Raw genomic sequence first — 23,003 nt, 5'->3', positions numbered from 1 at the left:
GACAGCTGCTGCAGCGTTGGTGCTAAAAGTGAGTCACTCGTGTTTGGGATGTGCTGCACTCAAATCACTGCAGCGCCTCCAAGATTACCAACAAAACTACATACACTGCTGTGCAAGCCCAAAGAAATGTAAATAATACATCTTCAAAAGTGACACCAAAACCCACACAGACTGATGGACAGAAGGGTAATGAGACATAAAAATGTAATTTTCATGATGATTCAAGAATCTAGGAATGGAAAATATTTACAGCAGCAAGTTTATACAAATCTTCTGCTTTTTAATTCAAGTTAGAATTCCTTTACCTTGACAATAAAACAACTATTTTCCCTTTATGTAATTATGCTTACAACACTGTGGCAGGATATAATTACCTGAAGTACAGTAATATCTACATGATAAACAAGCCTATGGTTAAGGTTCCATAACTATCTGCACCAGTACACACTTGAAACGATGAACCAGTTCAGCACATTACATGTCTATGGGGCCTAAGCAGCTGCAGATATCAGAATGAAGCCCAGTCCCCTTTGTACAATTGTGCCCTGCAAAATCTGTGGAGAATACCTGCTGCTCAATGCATGTGCCGGCTATGATGGTAGAGGCAGACTGCAGACTGCAGCCAAACAATCAGCAAAACAAGCAGCAATATCAGCACTGAGTGGCAGGGATGGAACTCTGCAGATAAGTTGCTGGATGTTTGGGGAAACCTTCTCAAAAGGAAGTGCTATTTAGCCCTTCTCTGTTCCAATACCTAAACCGGATTGGCAGGCACCATGATATGGAGTGCACGCTTTCCACGCACTGCGCCCATGTGGTTCACCCATGCTGCTTTATAGAGTCATGCTTTCCACGCACAGCACCCATGTGGTTCACCCATGCTGCTTTATAGAGTCATGCTTTCCACGCACAGCGCCCATGTGGTTCACCCATGCTGCTTTATAGAGTCATGCTTTCCACACACAGCGCCCATGTGGTTCACCCATGCTGCTTTATAGAGTCATGCTTTCCACGCACAGCGCCCATGTGGTTCACCCATGCTGCTTTATAGAGTCATGCTTTCCACGCACAGCGCCCATGTGGTTCACCTATGCTGCTTTATAGTCATGCTTTCCACGCACAGCGCCCATGTGGTTCACCCATGCTGCTTTATAGAGTCATGCTTTCCACGCACAGCGCCCATGTGGTTCACCCATGCTGCTTTATAGAGTCATGCTTTCCACGCACAGCGCCCATGTGGTTCACCCATGCTGCTTTATAGAGTCATGCTTTCCACGCACAGCGCCCATGTGGTTCACCCATGCTGCTTTATAGAGTCATGCTTTCCACGCACAGCGCCCATGTGGTTCACCCATGCTGCTTTATAGAGTCATGCTTTCCACGCACAGCGCCCATGTGGTTCACCCATGCTGCTTTATAGAGTCATGCTTTCCACGCACAGCGCCCATGTGGTTCACCCATGCTGCTTTATAGAGTCATGCTTTCCACGCACAGCGCCCATGTGGTTCACCTATGCTGCTTTATAGTCATGCTTTCCACGCACAGCGCCCATGTGGTTCACCCATGCTGCTTTATAGAGTCATGCTTTCCACGCACAGCGCCCATGTGGTTCACCCATGCTGCTTTATAGAGTCATGCTTTCCACGCACAGCGCCCATGTGGTTCACCCATGCTGCTTTATAGAGTCATGCTTTCCACGCACAGCGCCCATGTGGTTCACCCATGCTGCTTTATAGAGTCATGCTTTCCACGCACAGCGCCCATGTGGTTCACCCATGCTGCTTTATAGAGTCATGCTTTCCACGCACAGCGCCCATGTGGTTCACCCATGCTGCTTTATAGAGTCATGCTTTCCACGAACAGCGCCCATGTGGTTCACCCATGCTGCTTTATAGAGTCATGCTTTCCACGCACAGCGCCCATGTGGTTCACCCATGCTGCTTTATAGAGTCATGAGTTCACCCATGCTGCTTTATCATGCTTTCCACGAACAGCGCCCATGTGGTTCACCCATGCTGCTTTATAGAGTCGCACAGCGCCCATGTGGTTCACCCATGCTGCTTTATAGAGTCATGCTTTCCACGCACAGCGCCCATGTGGTTCACCCATGCTGCAGTCATGCTTTCCACGCACAGCGCCCATGTGGTTCACCCATGCTGCTTTATAGAGTCATGCTTTCCACGAACAGCGCCCATGTGGTTCACCCATGCTGCTTTATAGAGTCATGCTTTCCACGAACAGCGCCCATGTGGTTCACCCATGCTGCTTTATAGAGTCATGCTTTCCACGAACAGCGCCCATGTGGTTCACCCATGCTGCTTTATAGAGTCATGCTTTCCACGAACAGCGCCCATGTGGTTCACCCATGCTGCTTTATAGAGTCATGCTTTCCACGCACAGCGCCCATGTGGTTCACCCATGCTGCTTTATAGAGTCATGCTTTCCACGCACAGCGCCCATGTGGTTCACCCATGCTGAGTCATGCTTTCCACGCACAGCGCCCATGTGGTTCACCCATGCTGCTTTATAGAGTCATGCTTTCCACGCACAGCGCCCATGTGGTTCACCCATGCTGCTTTATAGAGTCATGCTTTCCACGCACAGCGCCCATGTGGTTCACCCATGCTGCTTTATAGAGTCATGCTTTCCACGCACAGCGCCCATGTGGTTCACCCATGCTGCTTTATAGAGTCATGCTTTCCACGCACAGCGCCCATGTGGTTCACCCATGCTGCTTTATAGAGTCATGCTTTCCACGCACAGCGCCCATGTGGTTCACCCATGCTGCTTTATGGAGTCATGCTTTCCACGCACAGCGCCCATGTGGTTCACCCATGCTGCTTTATGGAGTCATGCTTTCCACGCACAGCGTCCATGTGGTTCACCCATGCTGCTTTATGGCGCCCATGTGGTTCACCCATGCTGCTTTATGGCGCCCATGTGGTTCACCCATGCTCCTTTATGGAGTGCACGCTTTTCACGCACTGCGCTCATGTGGTTCACCCATGCTGATTCATGGCGTGCATGCTTTCCATGCACTGCGCCCATGTGGTTCACCCATGCTGCTTTATAGTCATGCTTTCCATGCACTGCGCCCATGTGGTTCACCCATGCTGCTTTATAGTCATGCTTTCCATGCACTGCGCCCATGTGGTTCACCCATGCTGCTTTATAGTCATGCTTTCCATGCACTGCGCCCATGTGGTTCACCCATGCTGCGCAAACTGGTAAACATATTGTGTAGCCGTGACTTCCCATGTCTTTACAACACTTAATGGGTCTCAGTGGGCAAATCTTTATAGAAACTAACTAGTGTACTTTAATCGGTAGTGTCTCTAAAGAAATAAAATTTACCAGTATTGGGTATGCCCCTTAAGACATTAATTTCCCAGTAGATCTACTGTACATTGTTCTTTCTGATTGAATAACCTTCATCAATTGCAATGAGATCAAACACACAGTCAGAAAGATGGGACATGACATATAGCAACATTCCAGACTCTCTGGAGATAAAACACAACTCTGTCTAAAAAAGTGTGAATTCAGTCTGCCAGCATAACCCAAGAGTTTGTGCCAAATGCTGATGCTGTCACTGATTAATGAATTCCTGTTGAAGAACACTGTGCAGGGACAGAAGATATTGGTGGTAATCTATCAATCGTTTTTGCTACTTGTATGTTTCTTTCAAAATTAGCCTGACAATACTCTTGTTACGAGATTCACTGTGACTCAGTGTTGCCAGGGGAAAACATTGTCTCAGCAATCCAAGTCAGACAGAAGTTATAATTCAATATTGGTTCAGTTAAAAAAAATAAAAAAAATAGTCCATCCTTTTTTCCTACTACAGTAAACGGCTTTGTCTTGTATGTGTCAATGTAGGTTCAATACAGGTTAGTAAATAAAGCAAAAAAAAGGGATAAAGGATGAGTGTGCAAGCATAACAAACCGGGCTAAAGGTTTTAGTGCAGGAGAAAGACAAAACTTTATCAGTTTTTGCAGAGACTAACCTTACAGATTTATAGATGCAATCCATGTTCTTTCTAATCCTTCTGAACTGAAATTGGCCACACTGTGTCCTTCTTTTGTCTTTTAAAGTCACTGATTAAATACTTGCTTTGAAAGCTACAGATCAGTGCAAGAGATGATTATCGTCTCTGAATGAGTTTCTGAACAAAACCAAGTAGTCCTCTCTAAAATAAGTACATGTTTGCCTCTTACATAAATCTGAAGCCATGCAGAGGGATTCTGGGCAATAAAAAAAAAAGTGAAACAGCACCACCAGACTGTACCCTGCAACATACCGTATTCCTTCAAATTTAAGACGCAGCCCAAATTTACCACCCTCCGTTTGAGGATAAAATTAAATTACCAAATAAATCTGCATTTACAAAGATACAACCTCAGTTACGCACATGGAGGCAGTGTGTGGTCTGCTGTCACACAGAGCATTACAGTTATGAGCTGCTTCTCATTTCCAGTCTGCTGTCACACAGAGCATTACAGTTAGGAGCTGCTTCTCATTTCCAGTCTGCTGTCACACAGAGCATTACAGTTATCTGCTTCTCTCCAGTCTGCTGTCACACAGAGCATTACAGTTATGAGCTGCTTCTCAGTCTTTCACCAGTCAGTTATGAGCTGCTTCTCACACACAGAGCATTACAGTTAGGAGCTGCTTCTCATTTCCAGTCTGCTGTCACACAGAGCATTACAGTTAGGAGCTGCTTCTCATTTCCAGTCTGCTGTCACACAGAGCATTACAGAGCTGCATTCACACAGCATTACAGTTATGAGCTGCTTCTCATTTCCAGTCTGCTGTCACACAGAGCATTACAGTTATGAGCTGCTTCTCATTTCCAGTCTGCTGTCCAGACAGTTAGGAGCTGCTTCTCATTTCCAGTCTGCTGTCACACACAGCATTACAGTTATGAGCTGCTTCTCATTTCCAGCAGTGATTACTCACACCGTTTTTTCTCTCTTTATGTGAATTGAGGCATTGCTTGGCATGTTGAAAAACACAGGGGTCCGATGAGCTGGTACTGTTTATTAGCAATGCAAATTAAAATCTAAATTAAAAAGAAACATTTGGAAAACACATATGTACAAACACACATGTGAAACTACAGTAAAGAAATGGAACCCTATTACGCCACTTCAGTGAGTGAAGAACATTTACATGTTTTAAACTTGGGTGTGATCTTCAATGAATCACATCTAGTACATTATTCATACCAATCCTGACGGTTTTCTTTAAATAAGCACCAACCCATTGCTGTGAAGCACCAAATTGAAATACAATAATCTGACAGTGAAGCAATTAAAAATATCCTTGAAGGGTTATATAATATCTGTAAACTGCTATATGCCTGGGAATGTTTTCCTTTTTTAAATTATAATTTGTGCAATAAAACTTAATTGGTTTAAAATCAGTATGATGAGCTTTTTTATAGCTGAGCACCACTTGCAACACTCCTGACATTTACTAAAACACCTAGGAGCCGAGAAAGTGAAGAAGTCTATAGAATAAAACAAATGGCTTTTACACTCCTTACACAATGCATGCCTCCTTAAAGAGAGATAAAGGTTACAACTTCAAACATGCTTGACAGAATCACTTTAATCACTTTATATTAGGATAGGGAATTCTCCCCACCCCCTCCCGAGAAAACATTTCCTTATCTGAGAATATTCAATTACCAAATCAAATTACACAAACACAGCCCACTATAACCTTTTAATATGTACAGTAAGAATGCAATGTTAAAGGCCAACGTTGAAGAGCGAACACAACGGAGTAAAGAAGCTTCTTATCAGATGTCACTCCCGAGAAGTAAAAATAGGCTCACATATAAATCCACTATTCAGGAAGCTCCATTAGCAAGCAGTGTCATAGTGTACATGAACACAGGCTGCTCTAAACAGAAAGACAGCCATCTTGAAACGTGTGGGCCATCACCCCATTAAGTCATGCCTCTATTTCACCAGAACCATGCTTCTAGAGTGCATGAGGAATACACAAATACAAAGCTACCATAAGCCCTGTCAGACAGAAACTTTGTATTGCATTCCCAAAACTGTCATTTTATAGTACCATATTCCTTTGAATTTAAGACGCAGCCTAAATTTCCCACCCTCAATTTGTGGAAAAAATAAAACAAAGAAAAGATGCATTCACAAAGATACACCCTCAATTACATTTATACAAAGGAATACTACATTTCTTGCAATAAAATGCTACAAACTCGTCTACTAGGCATACTGGTTAGATATGGAGCATTTTTTGAAGGAGTGCACCACAGTGTCTGCTTTTATGAAATCCCATACTTTAACAATCCACTCATAAAAGAGGCAGAGGTGCACTGCGCATTCGTCCAGTTGGCACATGAAATATATACATTACTTCAAAGTGCTACTGTCAGAGAGATCAGGTTGCACTCAGTTCTGTTAAAAACAACTTTATTGTTTTATTTAACAAGTTAACAGCTTGTGGCTTGTCAGAAAGGCCAATGCAGTTTCATACTGCAGCAGTCTCCACAAACCGTCTGCGGTTCCCAAGCAGGCTCGGGAGAGATCAACTTTGGGTTGTGTGGCAGGACAACAGCCCTAGATATAGATAGTGTGTGGGAATGCAAGGTTGGCACGGATGCCGTTAAATCTGTCCATGCCACCAACCACAGGTGTGGCCATTCCCCAATTAGGCCACACGTATAAAGAGTGCCAGAAATCCTTTACTTGGTGGAGGAGTTTGGGGGTGAGTATTTATGCTGTGATTTTTGTACTGTCTTGCAACTTAATAGTGAAAGTGAATGGCCAGCCTGTTTTTGTTCAATAAAGTGTGCTTTGCGCGCAAAACTGCAGCTTTCTGTCTTTCCGGTAGTCAGCTGGTCTTGGGCCTTGAGGCTGAGCCACTAGTCCGGGGACTCCACCTCATCCCTCGTGTACGGCATCATAAAGCGGGGGTCTTGGCACTGCTTTTCGGTGGCCCAATCTCCAGGCAAGCCCAGCAAATGAAAGCCTCTTCAGCTTCCCAACTCGCCTGCTCACTTATTTATTTTTAACTGCAGTCCTGCTTTGGTTCACAAGGGGCGCTATCCCACTGCTATCACCACATGTGACAGGTAGAGTCACGGCCCAAGATGTTAAAGGCAGGAAAGAGACCCAGGAGACAGAAGGCTGCAGTTTTACAAAAACAAACAAGAACAAATAAACAAGGCACAAGGGCCAAAACAGAAGTTTTACACAACACAGGCTGGGCATTTATTTCCACTTTAATAAAAGATGCAGTCAGGACAGAACAACCACCATATCAAGCGTCATTCTTTTGGAACGCTTAATGGGGGGTAAATTATTCAGTGGATTTCTGGCTCTTTAATACATGTGGCCACTCCCCAATTAGCACTGAATTACCTAATTGCAGAATGGCCACACCTGTGATTGCTGGCAGGGACCGATTTAACCCCATCCCTGCCAACGTTACATTCCCACAAGTACAAGCACCATAGTTAGATAGTGCCGCTTTGTTTCAATTTGGCAAATTTGTCAACACTACTCTGTTTTAAAGATCGCTCATCTGCAGTACAATTATTCAGAGAAAGTGGATTCGTAACTAAATCGACTATTGTTTCCCTTGTCTGGTGAAATTAAATACATATAGAGAAAATAAAATTCTAAATACTGAAATGTATTATTTTTCTCAATAAGTCGACGAAATTCAGTGCTTACCAACATATTAACACCCTACCTCTGCTCACGAATGATTGAACAGCTGTCAGATCTTTAACTTTCCCACTGGCTACTCATTCGCCTTCAATTTTCATGCAGAATACACTTTTGCTGGAAAACGTGTTTAAAGTTTTATTAATTTTCCTATGCTATGACCCGCCAGAAATGTGTTCAGACCCATAATTTAAGAACAGCTGCCGCGGGCACGAGTTTGCCTGTGGGCACCACTTTGACGACCACTGCTCTAACCAGTCGACTCCACTGGCATTAAAGATCCCATGTCCCTTTAGTAAAGATGATCAGGGGTGTTCACCCAGTTACACTTCTTAATAATCTTACAGGGTCTCAGATAAAATGTGTTTCCCTGTTAGAATACAGATTGACATGACAATCAACTTCCCATTCCAAATGGATAATTAGAGAAGCCAATTGTGCAAGCACAGTGGGAAAGGCACACTTGGTTTCAGCCTAATCACTTTTAAATTACAACAGAAGTCTTCACTCACAGTAAATTATGCCATTAAACACAGTGCGACAATCTATATATATATATATATATATATATATATATATATATATATATATATATATATATATATATATATAAATAAAAAAAATAAAATAAATAAAAGCAAGCAGCTGTTTATGCCCTGCAAAGCAAACTGCAATCAGAATGCAGATCCTTCATGAGAGCATCAGCAGATGGTACAAGGAAATGAACGTGGATGTAAAGTTTGTAGCCCCAACAGCTGTGCTAAATTATAACACACAGTCGAACCTCAAAGTTAAGAGCACCACACTTACAAGCTGAGCGGTAAACCAAACCCACCACTTGAACCCAGAAACAGAGCTCCTGGCTACAGTGAAAAACATGAAGAGCAGTTCTGGGATTTCTGACAGATAAACACAATTCTCCTGGTTATTCTTTAGCTTTCTTATTAATATTCTGCATGTTACAAATGTAAACCTTTTATTGCTACAACATCCATAGATTAAATCATTGGAAATAACACCAGTTTCTGAATTACAAACATTTCAGTCTTCTGAAGATCCCCATGAGTTTGTAACCTGCATCTGTTTGTTAGTTCTCGTTATCCTGGATAGACCTGGAATTTATCTGTAGAAACAGGATACTTTGCTCTGGTTCCATTCTTTGTTATTATGGAGTGTCTCATCTTATAACCACAGGAGGCACCAGGAATTCTGAACACTTACTGGGGTGTAAATGATTTAATATTTTCACTTGATATTTTCCGTGCATTGACAGACTCCTCATGAGACAGAATTGTCCGACAAGCACATGGTCCTGGAGGTTTTGATGACTTCTCACCCAACATTTGTTATAACATGGACATTTGGTATTTACAGATGGTAATTTCGTAGAGAAATGTTCTAGAAAACAAAAACTTGGATGTGCTGAGGAGGTAATGTAGCAAATTATCAAAACCTCTAGGAACATATGCTCATCAAAACTCTCTTATGAGGAGTCTGTGCCAAAACATGAAAAATATCAAATTAAAACACTGAATAATTTACCCCCCATTAAGTCTTCAGAAAGAATGATGATTTCCTGTAGCCCCCAGTGGTATGGTGGTTGCTCTGTCCTGACTGCATTGTTTATTAAAGTGGAAACAAATGCATGAGTCACACTAACGAAGAATAATACTGGAACACCTTTAAAAAATATTGTGTTTGCAACAAAAGCAGCAGCACCTCCAAGTCTATCCTAGTAGAATCAGGCAAACGTTATGAAGCCTTAAGGAACTGGGGGCATTCCCAAGAATGAAATGTCTGTAACTAAGTATAGGTGTACTGTACAAATGTATTAGGAGGAACACAATGGGAACTAGACCATGTCCCTACCTGGAAAAAAAATATTCACATGACTTACCCCTACAGGCTGAAAAATCAGTCCATCCATTTCATGACTGACTTGAGAGGTAAAGCTGCCATCAAGAAGCTTAAAAGAAGAAAAAGGTTTGTTTTAGTACAAGAGTCTAGTCATATTCAATTCACTCAAAACAATATAACATCAAACCACCTAGACTTTCCTGCTTTTCCTTGTTCAAATCTTTAAATCAGAAAATAGGATACTAACAAATGAAAAAGAGTACAGGGAGTACAAAGAACAAAAGACCTGGCTAATGGGTTTTTCTCTTTGTAAATTCACGAGCAGCTCAGAATCAGCACTGCAGCTAAGAACATATTCATGTCAAGGTCACAATCTTGAATAAGATCTTTACAGTTGAAGACACATGCTTTTCTTCTGTGAGATGTTCCTATTTGTAGGCTGCATGAACAGAAGCTTTGCAATTCTAAAGCTGACAGCTCTACATGATCGGGAGCTTTCTTTAGATTTATTTAGGAGTGCCAATGCTATTCAAATTGTTAGGCATAATTATAATAAACCTATCCACCTTGACCTTTATGGGACTTTTCTATACAGCTATTCACAAATCATTAAGTGATCAACTGAAGAGAATTTTAGGTGACGATAAGAGTTAATTTGTCTTACTGACCTGACTCAACTGATCCAATAAAACACAGCCATTTAATTCCACACACATACACACACACATTTTTTATATTATATATATATATATATATATATATATATATATATATATATATATATATATATATATTATATATATATATATATTAAATACCGTTCAGTTAAACCAAATGCAATCAAGTAAATGGCATGCTGGGAGTCTAAAAAATGTTTTTACATATAGACAACATCAGTGCATAAGGAGCCACATTTTAAACCTAAAACAGGCTGCATACATGCATTTCAGAACACAATATTCCATACATCATATTGTTTTATAATTTACAAAAGTAATGTAAATACTTCTATGTTGTTAACTGAGTACATTCACAGAATTTATAAACCACTACAATAACTACAGTACAAAGTGTTAGCCAAAAGTGATCCACTTCGAATTATCCTGAAATTAAATGAACACGTCCGATTTATAATTGTGATTATAATTTATAATAGCGCTTGACTCCTTAGGGTGTCTCAACACAGCTGACAGCTGAGAAAGTGGGAATTTAGAAGAACTTTGTGTGTGTGTGATTGGGGGGTGAGAGCATTCTCATCAGGGTACTGAAAAGACAACCCATTTGAAAGGAAGCACTAACTGGGCAGATCCTGGGAATATAAAAATACAGGATCAGTCAGGCAACAGTTTACTTAAATACTGCATTTGGCATTTCAGACCTGTATTAATAATAGCTTTCCCTTCCTTTACCAAGTGAATCATTGACCCTGTTTACAAAAACATTAATTTATATGTTCACCTCCCTGTAAAATGTTTTCTTAAATCTATAAATGTAAAAAAAGAAAAAAGCAGCATTTCAAACTATGCAAATTTCTCACCTTACTCCTCAGATTAATAACCTTCATATTACAGGTGCAACCCCCTACTTTAGTGATTTTCCCAGGATAACCATGCATAGGGAGTAATGCAATCATGTACAATGCTAGATGTACATCTAATACTAGATGTTCCTGCCGTTCACAGCAGCTGCTGCTTTTTTAAATCCCACATTTTAGTTCCACCAGTACCTTGTGTCATTTCCTACAAACTCTATGACACAAAATACAGCGTTCTGACAAATAGTAAAATGGAAATGTGAAAACAACTGTATCCAGGTTTAGATCCAGAGGTTAAAAACAATGTGGAAGGAAACAGTTATTTTTCACTGCATACCAACTATAAAGACTATGTCAAAGCATGTGGCCTGTGTTAGAGATGGAGTCTCAAGACCCGGTCTCGGTCTCGAGGACGATCTCAAGGCTACATTTTAAGGTCTTGGTCTCGGTCCGCCTGGTCTCGATAGCAGGCAGCACGCAGATTGGTCTCATTCATAAACAAACAAACAAACAAACAAACACTCAAGATTATTTTATTTCCTCGATTATCATATATCCCTTTTTATCCTTCAAAATGCACTCACTTTTATACATTGGCAGCTATTAAATACAAAATAATGTAGCCATTATACTAGAGTCTAGAGAGCAGCATTCAAAATTACTAAATTTAACGCATCAGACTTCCTGCTGCAACAGCGTCTCTCAGCCTCTCCCACGAAGTAAACTTTCCTCCTGCCACCAAATAAATTTCCTGTAATATATTAGTTACTTTAACTATAATTGTGTCAGCAACACAAATGCCTAGAAATAGTATTTGTACATATCTGTCAAGTCTTGATCAGGATCCTTCCGTTTTCAAGACCAATCTCCTGCCTGGGACCTGTTTAATCTAGGTATTTCCTGGTTTGCATATGAAGCTAAGTATATTATTTTTTCTTTTATTTGTTTAAAACCTACAACAACCAAAAACGCATCTTGATTTATTGGCACGCTTAGGTTTTATAATTTTGGAATTAAGTATGGAATTAAATATGTTTTTGTCGAGCCAAAAATAAAATATGTCCGTGCACCTGCATTTTGCGCTTTGCTACGTTTTTTGCTACCGTGTTTGAAACTGCACAGCGCTTGAGATGCTTTGCACTTAGCCGCCATATAAAGGAAAAGTTGTTTTTTATTATTATTATCGCCCCCACTCTCCACTGCAATAACGTATGAAGTTACAGGTATATTTTAAATGACTAAGCTGCCTGCTGGTACATTCACAGAATAATGTACTTGATCTTATTTCCATGTGATATTGTGTTTGTATGTATGTGTATATATATATATATATATATATATATATATATATATATATATATATATATATATATATATATATATATATATATATTTTCATATATTTTGTTTGTATACAATATACAAAACAAAACATAAGGAGTATCAAAGCAATGTTCAAGAAAATTCTCTCTAAATCTTGGATTCCTCAAAATAGCCACCCTTTGCCTTAACAGCCTCACAAACACGAGGCATTCGGTTAACAAGTTTCAGCAGGAAATCACCCAACATGTCTTCCCAGCTCTTCTGCAGCAATTCCCAGCAATGTAGGGCACTTGTAGGTAGCTTTGCTTTGATTCTTCTGTCCAGTTCGTCCCATACAAGTTCTATGGGATTGAGGTCTGGAGACTGGGCAGGCCAGGTCATTAGATTGAGTTGTCCTTCACTTTCCTTCTTCGCCAGATAGTTCTTGCACAGCTTTGAGGTGTGTTTCGGGTCTTTATCTTGCTGAAGTATGAAGGACTGCCCAACTAGCCATAATCCTGGTGGAATGGCATGCCTTTGAAGTATGCTATGATAGCCATGCTGGTTGAGCTTGCCATGGACTTGGTAAAAATCACCAACTCTGTCACCAGCAAAGCAACCCCAGACCATGACACTGCCTCCTCCGTGCTTGACAGGTTGGACACAAATATTTCAAATTTTGACTCATCGGTTCATAAGACCGACTTCCACTCCTCAAATGTCCAGTTTCTGTGTTTTTTTGCCCAGGCAAGTCTCTTCCTCTTATTCTGTACTCTTAACAATGATTTCTTTGCAGCAATTCTTCCAGTTAGGCCAGCTTCATGCAATCTTCTCTGAACAGTTGATGTTGAAACATCTGTACTTCTAGTAGCATTTAGCTTGTTCTCCGATTCTGAGGTCATCTTTGGCCTGCCTGACGTTGTTCGGCTCTCATGAGTGCCAGTTTCATCAAATCGTTTGATGGTCTTGGCCACAGCAGTTACAGACACTTGGAAAGTTCTTGAGATTTGTCTTAAAGATTATAAACCTTCCTTTCTTAAAGTAATTACAGTCTTTTTTCTTTGCTTATCTGAGCGTATTTTGCCATTTTCTGCTCCATTACATTCAGGAATGACAAATTTGTGCCTATGCTACCTATATTTATAGTAATCATGGACCCTCACCTGTTAACAATAATTGGTGACAAAAGGTTAATTAGGTAACATACCAGTTAACTCAGAGAACATCTAACAAAGACACTTTTATACTTAGGCCAGTGTTCTAACAGCGTGTTATAGACATTTCAGACTTTTAACTGACTTAGGCTTCAGACTGAAATCCCTTTGCTTTGGGTGACCATTTCATTGAAATTGACAAGATTTACATTTTCATTAAAAAATTTAATTTTTGAATGCAATTCACTTAAGATTATCCGCTTATATAAGTATATGTATCATATAACGAAATATTAAGTGTTTATAGACAAGTTTATACAGTTAAAAGCATAGATAATCATGAAAAACCTGGTTTCAAGCAGGTGTACTCAAACTTTTGACTGATACTATATATATATATATATATATATATATATATATATATATATATATATATATATATATATATATATATATATATATATATATATATATATATATATTGCATGTGTGTGTGTGTGTGTGTAGCATGTTTGGAACATTATTAAGTTTGTAGCCAAAAAAATTAATTGTAATAAAATGCTAATTGAAGGTCATTAATGTTAATGCCCCAAATGGTTTTACTGACATGAGAATGATCAGTATATACAGGACCACATTTGTTAAGATAGTTCCATATTCATTTTTTGTTTTCTAGGCATCTAAAGCGAAAACATCCTTCTATTCATGCTGAGTATGGGAAGTTCCCGAAGCTAAGTGCGGCTTCCGCTTCTAGCTCACAGTCATCTGTTGTAGTAAATGTTTTTATACACCTATACAGGGTGTGTATTTCTAAGTGAATTGACTGGAACTGGAAAAAGTCAATAGAACACATTTTTCAGTTGTTACATTTGTTGTGTTTATTTTGTTTATTAAAAGAAAAATAGCTTTCAAAAAATAAATAGTTATTATCATAGTTGTTGTTGTTCTAGCAAAAATGTATTTAGTTTGAGTTTGGTCACAACAAAAATATATTGGTCTCCGTACGTTTGGTCTTGACTACGACACTGGTCTGTGTAGAGGTCAATGAAGGCTAAACAAATATTGACAGCACACTTGAGAACACTGTGCTCAAGCTCAGCTGCAAGGTGGGAGGAAGGCTTTCCAGCTCAACATCCAGGAGACAGAAGAACAAGTAATCAATAAAGTAGGGTACATTTGTCCTTGTGTAGAAGAGATGTATGTTCTGTGTTTGGAACAACACTAACTCACGGCAAGAAATCAATAGCGTTTAGATATTGTTATTAAAACAAGAGTTCACAAAACTTCAGCTTCTCACACATACACACACACACACACACACACACACACACACACAGTTACGCAAGATAAATAAGACAGGAACTCAGTAAGATAATCAAAAAATGTAAAAAAGTGGCTAATGTGAACCATACTTTATTTATTTGTAGCATAAATGTTGCGATACCCTTGCATTGCATACTCTACGGTTTTCCTGTTAACTCAAGTGCTTAGCTCTGCATGGTGCCTTGGTGCTAACAGCAGTGTAGCTGCAGCTTGGTTGTGTTGTATTCAGGGGATATAAATGTGTTCACTTACGGAACAGACTGTTAAGAATGTAAGAGAGAACAGGTTTTGTTTGTACTATAAAAAGGAACAGAAGTAACTTGAAATGAGGTTACACTATGACAGTATGACCAAGCCTCTTGAAGTGGCTTTTAATAAGTTGCAGTTCTTGATTGATTTCAGTTTTCTTGTTAACACAATAACTAAGTTTAAAGACCATGCCACACAATATATGTTTCTTTGTCCGAATTGAAGGCATATTAATTTAAAACAGCGAAACTTCCTATTGTACTTTACCTTGCACTTCTAGCATGTAATCATTGTATTTGAGTGGAGAGTTATGAGGTTTTCATATGTTGATAACGTGTGCATGTTTATAGATTTCCAGAAATCCTAAGCAGTCATACATTTTTTAAAATATGTGCAGAGAAGTTAGTCTAAAACATATTTAGGGTTAACATAAAGACAACAGGTCTTAGATTTTTGCAAAACTTCTATTTTTTACCTTCATTTTTGCTTAAATAAATTCTTTGGTGACAGGCATTACATACCAAAAACTATTTTTCTTTCAAGGCATTCAGTTATTACAGAAAACATATTACAGAAAACATAAATGACTGCCCTTTCGTTATGGATGAGCCATCATCTCTCAGACTGTAGCCTATTCCTGTTGACATTAAGGGAAGCCGAGATGCATGATCCCTTGTAATGCTGGTGAATACACTATTAGCACTGGAGTATAATCCCTTTCTCCACCTAGGTCGACGGGCTGTTTTTTTTTTTTTCAGTCTGTTCTTCCAGAAGGCTGCTATTTAGTGCTAATTGCAGGCCATTTTACAGAAGGGGAAAAAGCAAACAATTAAGTTTACTGATAATTTAGATTTTTTTTTTCTTTCTGGCAAATCACAATATTTGACCACAGACAGAATGAAAGAACCCTCAATATAATCTGATATCACTAACGAGAAATTAGGTAAGAGGTTCTCTCTCTCTCTCTCTCTCTCTCAAAAATAGGTTTAAATAAATAATGAGACACAGAACAAGACACCTCTACTACAGCAGCAATAAGCAATAAAAAGGCTTCAAAAAAACATAAAGGCAGTGAATCACCGTTTGAGGCTCTCTGAAAAGACAGGCTTCATAATACCCAATGGATGTTACAGTTATAAAAGGTTATATGCAAAGTGATGAGATGACAGTTATTGTTGTCAGCCTAGGTCAACAATATCAGAGCTGTCGTTTAAAGTCACACTACCTACCGCTACACAATCTTATGCTAATCAAGTTTCAAATTATAATGTCTAACAGACATATCTCAAAATATGTCAAAACACCAAATGTGTACAGAACACCTGGCAAAATATGTGTTCCATATACAGTGGTCTTACAGCAGCACTTCCTGGAGAGGTAAATGCTGTTTTTGAACCCAGATTGATACCAATCCACTTGAAACACCAATTTTCTTCTGTGCCATGCCTGCTCACTTTATAAAATCGCTCCCTATATGTTTCTTTGACTTGTCACTCAAATCACATACTGGAAGCTAGCAATCTGATCACTTTACAACGGGGGATGAATGATGTCAGCCAACTATTATCATCGTGTATCTCCGCCCCACTTAAAATATGTATTACTTTCATCTTGATTTTGTATAATAAAAAGGGACTTTCTAAAAATAAGATAAATGGAAAAGGATTTCCAGCTGTAATTGCTTCCATATATTTGTCACAAGTGACCCTTGTACAAGGAAAAGGCAGGCACATGCCCAGCTTCAAGTATGGATGTGAGAATTATAAAACTGGGCTACCACAAGCAGAACCAAAAACATGCCCTCCATGTACTCACATGGTAAAGCATTGCAAAATCATGTTTGAATGCACTGATGTACAAGGTTTATCATTTTCTTATATGAATGTTGAACCAGACAAGGTGGAGAGAACTGAATGTATGGGGTGTAATGCAGATCATCCAGTTAAGTGGGCTCATCGGGGAAAATTAGAATGCAAAAGATGGGAGATCGGCTAGCAGGGTTCAAGTTTTTTGCAGATATCAGGTGTTTAAAACTGTTACCCACACTTGCAATGCTCAGTGCTGGATTCCAGACTCTGTGGTGGCTTCTACAGAACCACGAGAGCCGAACCGCTGGGAGCAGTCCGATATTCTAGATGCAAACTGGACACTGTAGTTAGAAGACCATTGTTAAAAGTAACTGTTCAGGGCAATAACATTATATTGTAAAACTCTGTACTGGTTTAGAAACTGTTAAACAAGCAGAAATATTATTGCAGAAATCCTCGTTAGCCTAAAATGCAAGGATTTTGAAAAACTAGACCTAATTTAATAACCTTTATGGAGCCCCTTGGACTGTGCTTGTAGCCAAGTTTCTTATCAGCAGAAGCAGCTTAAACGAAACAGGTGCCCCTCGCTTGTAATTCTTATCTGAAAATCTACCAGGATCTCCTTCATACCAGAAGGATGGGTTTTAGCAAGCAAGGCTAAATTTACCACCATAAAGAGATGCTTTAGCTCAAAAAGTCAGCTGTTTATTCTTATCTAAAAAGGAAGTGATAGAACTCCATAGTACCAGAAAAAAATATTTTAAAATCAAGGCAGGACTCACTGACAGAACAGGTGCTTTAAATCTGGGGCACCCTGTAGGGATGGGAAACCTTGTAGGGATGGGACGTTTAAAACAAAGAAAACTAAAGTGGTCACACATTTAATAATATGCTAGACGTATAACTGGTCACATGACATTTCACCAAACACATATTTTTTAATGTATTAATTTTAGTAATGTATCATGTACAGTAGTCCGTTGTGTATCCGAGAGCAGTGGAGCCTGAGTAAAGGCGGATATTATAAAAAGGAAGGGGTCTGGCAATTGCCTCCAAGTAGTTTTTCAAATTGGTGCAACACAAAGACTGACACTGAGGCGGGTTTTGTTGTTGGTCGATCTGGCACTTCACTGGTGCATGCTGTATTCATGCTGTAGTAAGCGTGGTATGGTATCCAGACAACTTGGTAAGAGTTCATGACAAGAGTTTTTTCAAATGTTTGTTATATTTTTTAATAAAACAGCATCTCTAAATAAAGGAACCAGGCGAAGCAGGGTTTGGAAGTATTTCGAGGAACCGGACGAAAAATCATAGTATGGAAATTATGCTAAACAAAATTGGCGTACCACAAAAACACAAGTTCATTGCTTCCCCATTAGAAATGAAAACATTCAGAAATTACTGTGGATGGAACTACTGAGGACAGTAAAAAGCAAACGTTTACTATTAGAGTGGGCTGAACAGGGCGTGATCACATTATCCCCGAGGACAGGGTGTGCGAATTGTGAACGCAGAAGTTTGGAAATCGATGCAAGATTATCCCAACTGCAAAATAAATATATTTTTAAATACAACTCTTTATCCACTACACATCTGTCTTATAATATTTAAGTATGTTCGGGTAGTTTTATGTTTACACATCTCTAAAGTCACTACATATTGCAAAAGACAATGAAACCTGTCATTAATCATAAGAATTATTTCCCAAAATATGATCTAAATCTCACAAAATATAATTCATTTGATTGTACAATTCACCTAGATTACATTTGGCACAAATATAATATTTTATAATGAATAACATAAGTGGATTTTATTCTATAACAGTTTTTCGAGATGTGATGAAATTGTTGAGCCACACTGTGCCGACGCGTAAAACAACAACAGAGAGGCTGGAAAAACTTCAAGAAAAAGTGCCCAAGTACTGTAGCTGTTCATACAAAACTTTCAAATGGGAGAAACAGTTGCCATTAACACAGACTCGTGGACCCCATTCCCAATCTTCCCACAGGCGGATAACTTTTTTTCACTTGAATTTGTTCTATGTGATTTTTGGGCCGAATGGCCGTTGAACGTAGTACAATTTTTGTTTGTATACTGGAACTACTGCATCAAAGTTTAAATGAACCTTTAAAAGAAACAAACTACTCCAAAAACATTTTACTATCCGAAAATGTGTTGAATATGTATATAGTTCTATCTCTACTGACAACTTTACTTACAACCGCTGTTTGATTGAAGAGGACATTTAAATGTAAACATTTCAATATATACTTGTGAAATACATGGTTTTTTTTTTTTTTGATGTCTTTGTGATGTTAAAATGTAACTTGCTTGTTTACAGTTTCTTTGCTTAGAAAATACTAACCAGGGCTGCCGGCCGCACCATTATCACTTTTCATCTGTGCTCAGTATAAAATATGTATTCCTTTCATTAAACAGTTTAATGTGACCAAGAGACTGCTAACCAACTCAAAATGTAAAGGGAGCCTTTATCAGTTATTGTGTACTTTTGTTTTGGGACACAAAACTCTGCAACTTCCATGTGTCACGTTAACGGCGCTGTGTGCCCAAGATGAAGACTCTCGGAACATATGCTGTGTAACATTGAGAAAGTCAGAGCTAAAACAATGTGGCATTGAAGCAGTTTAGCGTTCAATAATTATAAATTCAGTTCCTCAAATTGTCATATTTTTTTAGTGAGGTAGCAATAATATTGCACAAAAAAAAAAGGTTATTTTTTCTTGTACAATACCCAAGATCAAACTTAGAGAATCACGCAATACAGCTGTGTATTGAAAATATACATATATTTTCATACAACGTCAACACCTGTGAAGCAAATATTGGCCAGTATTGTATCATTTGGTCTGTTGCTGCGTATTTCTAATACAGACGTCTCCAGTGCCCCATTCTTGCAAATTAAATATTAGACACCTCACTAATTCAATCTGAACATCTTATTACTACTATATATTAATATGCTTATTTTTTTTAGTAAATAGCATTACATTTATAATGAGCAGAAGTGATGTTTCGTAAAACTTACAAACCTGAGGAACATATTGATTAAAAGGCAAAGCGGACATCTTTATATACCAAAGGGTTCATTTAATCCTGGTACTGATTTAAAACAGATAATCAATACATGTTAACTGCAGACAGATTAAAACATCTGCACGATGTAATGCAGAGATTTAGAGGCACCAAGTGACATGTTTTTAAACCCTTAAGCACTGTATTCTTGGTGTTAAGAATCACTTGTATGGCATTTTGTGTTTTGGTTATCACATCCTGGTAACTTTATAATGACAATCATATTCAGACACATTATTTAAACAACACAGCTTTTTGGCTGTAGATGCATTGTCTTCTCTATAAATGATGATCGTGCACCAGCATATCATAATTCAGATAAACATTTCAACAAGTCGTTCTTTTTTCTCTCTCTCTCTCTCTCTCTCTCTCTCTCGCTCTGCTAGGCTACAAGATTAATAGTATAATGTCTTTGCCTTTCGGTTCAAACAAGAGGCAAAATTGCTGCTGAAATGTTTTTTAAAAGCATTAAGGGATTTCTTGACCTTTTGCTAGACATGTCTGCTTTAGAAGTTGGAGCAGAAGATTTAAAAAAAAATAAAAAATAGACAAACGTTTAAAAAGATTACATCCAAAAGGCCAAACTTCAATTACCTATTAAGTGTCTTCTGCTTTAACTCTTTCAGTCCTGGCGGGACCTCAAGGTTTCACCTTATCTTAGTGGAGTATGTTAATAAATGTCGTCAGAAATCACATTCGAACCTCACGGGACTCCTAGGTCCCAGTCTGAGATAAAGTATAAATATATGTAAAACAAATTATTTTATTTGGTCGTGTTCTCTTGTATACTCAAAGAAGTTTATTCTTCAGCTCAACAAAAATATTTCAGGACTGAAAAGGTTAAGTCACCTGTCACTTCATTATAGATAGTAAGCAAGCTTATGAGCCTAATGCTAGGACAGTACAGTATGTACCTAGTTTGGATTTCAAACTTTCGCTCACAGCTCCAGGATTGCATCTCAATACTGACCTAAACACCCCCTGTAATTCCTTGGACTAGAGGTCATTTGTGTGGTGATTGTGTGAAGCGGTTGTTCGAGAACGCACAGGGAGCTAAGGAGAGCCCAAATGGGAAAACACAGAACTCACACATTGTTCCCTGAAAAGAGAACTGCAGGTACTTCCTGCGCACTGGTTTAGGCACCATAGTGAACCAGTTGCCTGGTTTGATTAATTGAAACAGTTGTTGCATCGTCAACATTTTGAACCTCCTTCGGCTCACATACAGGTTGACCTGCACCCATCCCGCTTGGGCACTAGGAAGTAGCCGGTCTGAACGGCAGTAAGCACCCAGATGCCCGTGGTGCACTGTCACCAGATGGCTCCCTGGGCCTGTGGCACCAAACTCCTAGGGCTGCTATTAAAGCCTCTGTTGGCCAGTTCTAAATACCACCTCTGGCAGCGGGTGGAGATGGCTGTGCCAGTCTTAGAGGCTGCTGCAGCCTAGGACGCCAGTTTGCCGCTGGTTTGTGCACTGGGGTGGTCCCTTGGCAACCAAGCGAACCAGCTGCTTCGAGGATTACCACGCGAGGGACCAAACTTATGCCCTGGTGTAATAGGGGCATCCAACAGCGATGCTTTGTCCCCGTCAGGCACGCATGTCTGGGAAAGCCAAAGCTGCCTGCATGCAGCTATCAGTGCAGCCAGGCTCCTGCCTATAGCCTGCCAAGATACTGTGGGCGTGATTGCAAGCAATCTCAACCGAAGTGCGTATCTTGGTCCAGCACAGCACTGCTGTGCCCAGCAGCTGTGTGCATATTTCTGTAAAAATAAAAACACAGAAACTGAAAATAACAATTACAGTTCACAAAATAAACGTCTTGTAATTTAAAACAAGACTTTAACTTAACTCCACCCAGAGCTATACAGCCCAGGGGGTAGAGCACAAAGTCAGCCAACTTCTGTTGCTTGACTCCAGTGAAGGAGGAACTTAAGCTGCTAGCTTTACGCGGGGCACAAGGCTGCTGCAGGATGTAACAAACAGGTTGTAGTGCACAATATAAACCTAATTAGAAAAAGCTAACATAGCATAAATGTAATATCACAAAAATTATGTAAAACACAATGTGGGAAAAGGTATATAGTCAAAAGCAACAAGTACATATCTGACAACAGGCTCTCCTGTCAGGTCAGTCTTGAAAGGAAAAATGGCACTGAGATCTGTGCGCACAGTACCTTTATGCCCTCGGTGGCAGGCCATGACTGAGCAGCTTTGTTACATCTTAAGGTTCGGTAATGTTTGCATTTTGTACTTGAGAGGGAATTGGTCATTTCTGAAAAAAGAATTTGCTATTCCCCAGAATGGAAAATCAGTAGCCCTACTGACGTGGTGACTCCTGCTCTGAGTCTCGTGGGGGCCAGCCAACGACAAAGACCTTGGAGTCCAATAGGAGTGCACCAGTGTTGAGAACTTTGTGAATTTTGTAATGACTGACACAGTAACTTGCATGTGAGCTTGTGGCAGGGTGGCTAGAGTGGTGCGTGTGGGTGGTGACGTCAGGGTTAGGAAGCAGTATAAACAGCACTGATACAGGGCTAAAACGGCCACAGACATATCTTTACTAAATAACAAATAAACAGTTTAAACAAAAACACAATAATAAACAAAAGGGCACACGGGCCAAAACAAAATAGACAAACAAGAAACAAAACTATAAATCAAATATATTACTATAGCAATTGATTTACATTGCACAGACTCATGTCTTGTCTCTCCTCTGACACTCTCTCAACCACAAACCTGGAGTGGGTCTTCTATATTTTGTGGCTGGAGCCTTAATTACCCATTAATCAAATAATTGCCAGCCACATTCCCATGAGATTTTATCAGGATGGGGATTTAACACCATCCACGTCAGCTACATTTTATGCTTTTTGCCGGTCTCAAATATTAAATAATCATGCAAGGCGGCTTTCATCCATCTGCACACAAACACAAATATTAATAATAATAATAATATAATAATA

General features: G+C 39.4%; 1 protein-coding gene across 2 annotated transcripts in view; it reads right to left on the bottom strand.

Annotated features, from left to right (window-relative positions):
* Window positions 1–23,003, bottom strand: part of rngtt (RNA guanylyltransferase and 5'-phosphatase) — a 77,173-nt gene that overhangs the window by 18,498 nt on the left and 35,672 nt on the right. For both annotated transcript variants that reach the window (XM_041253708.1, XM_041253709.1), the window contains one exon: window positions 9,611–9,679. In XM_041253708.1, coding sequence (XP_041109642.1) covers window positions 9,611–9,679 — 69 coding nt within the window. The remainder of the gene's footprint in view (window positions 1–9,610; window positions 9,680–23,003) is intronic.

The sequence above is a fragment of the Polyodon spathula genome, chromosome 6 (genome assembly GCF_017654505.1).
Source record: "Polyodon spathula isolate WHYD16114869_AA chromosome 6, ASM1765450v1, whole genome shotgun sequence".
Classification (NCBI taxonomy): domain Eukaryota; kingdom Metazoa; phylum Chordata; class Actinopteri; order Acipenseriformes; family Polyodontidae; genus Polyodon; species Polyodon spathula.
The sequence above is the reverse complement of the archived record's forward strand: the minus strand, read 5'-3'. Positions and strand labels throughout refer to the sequence as shown.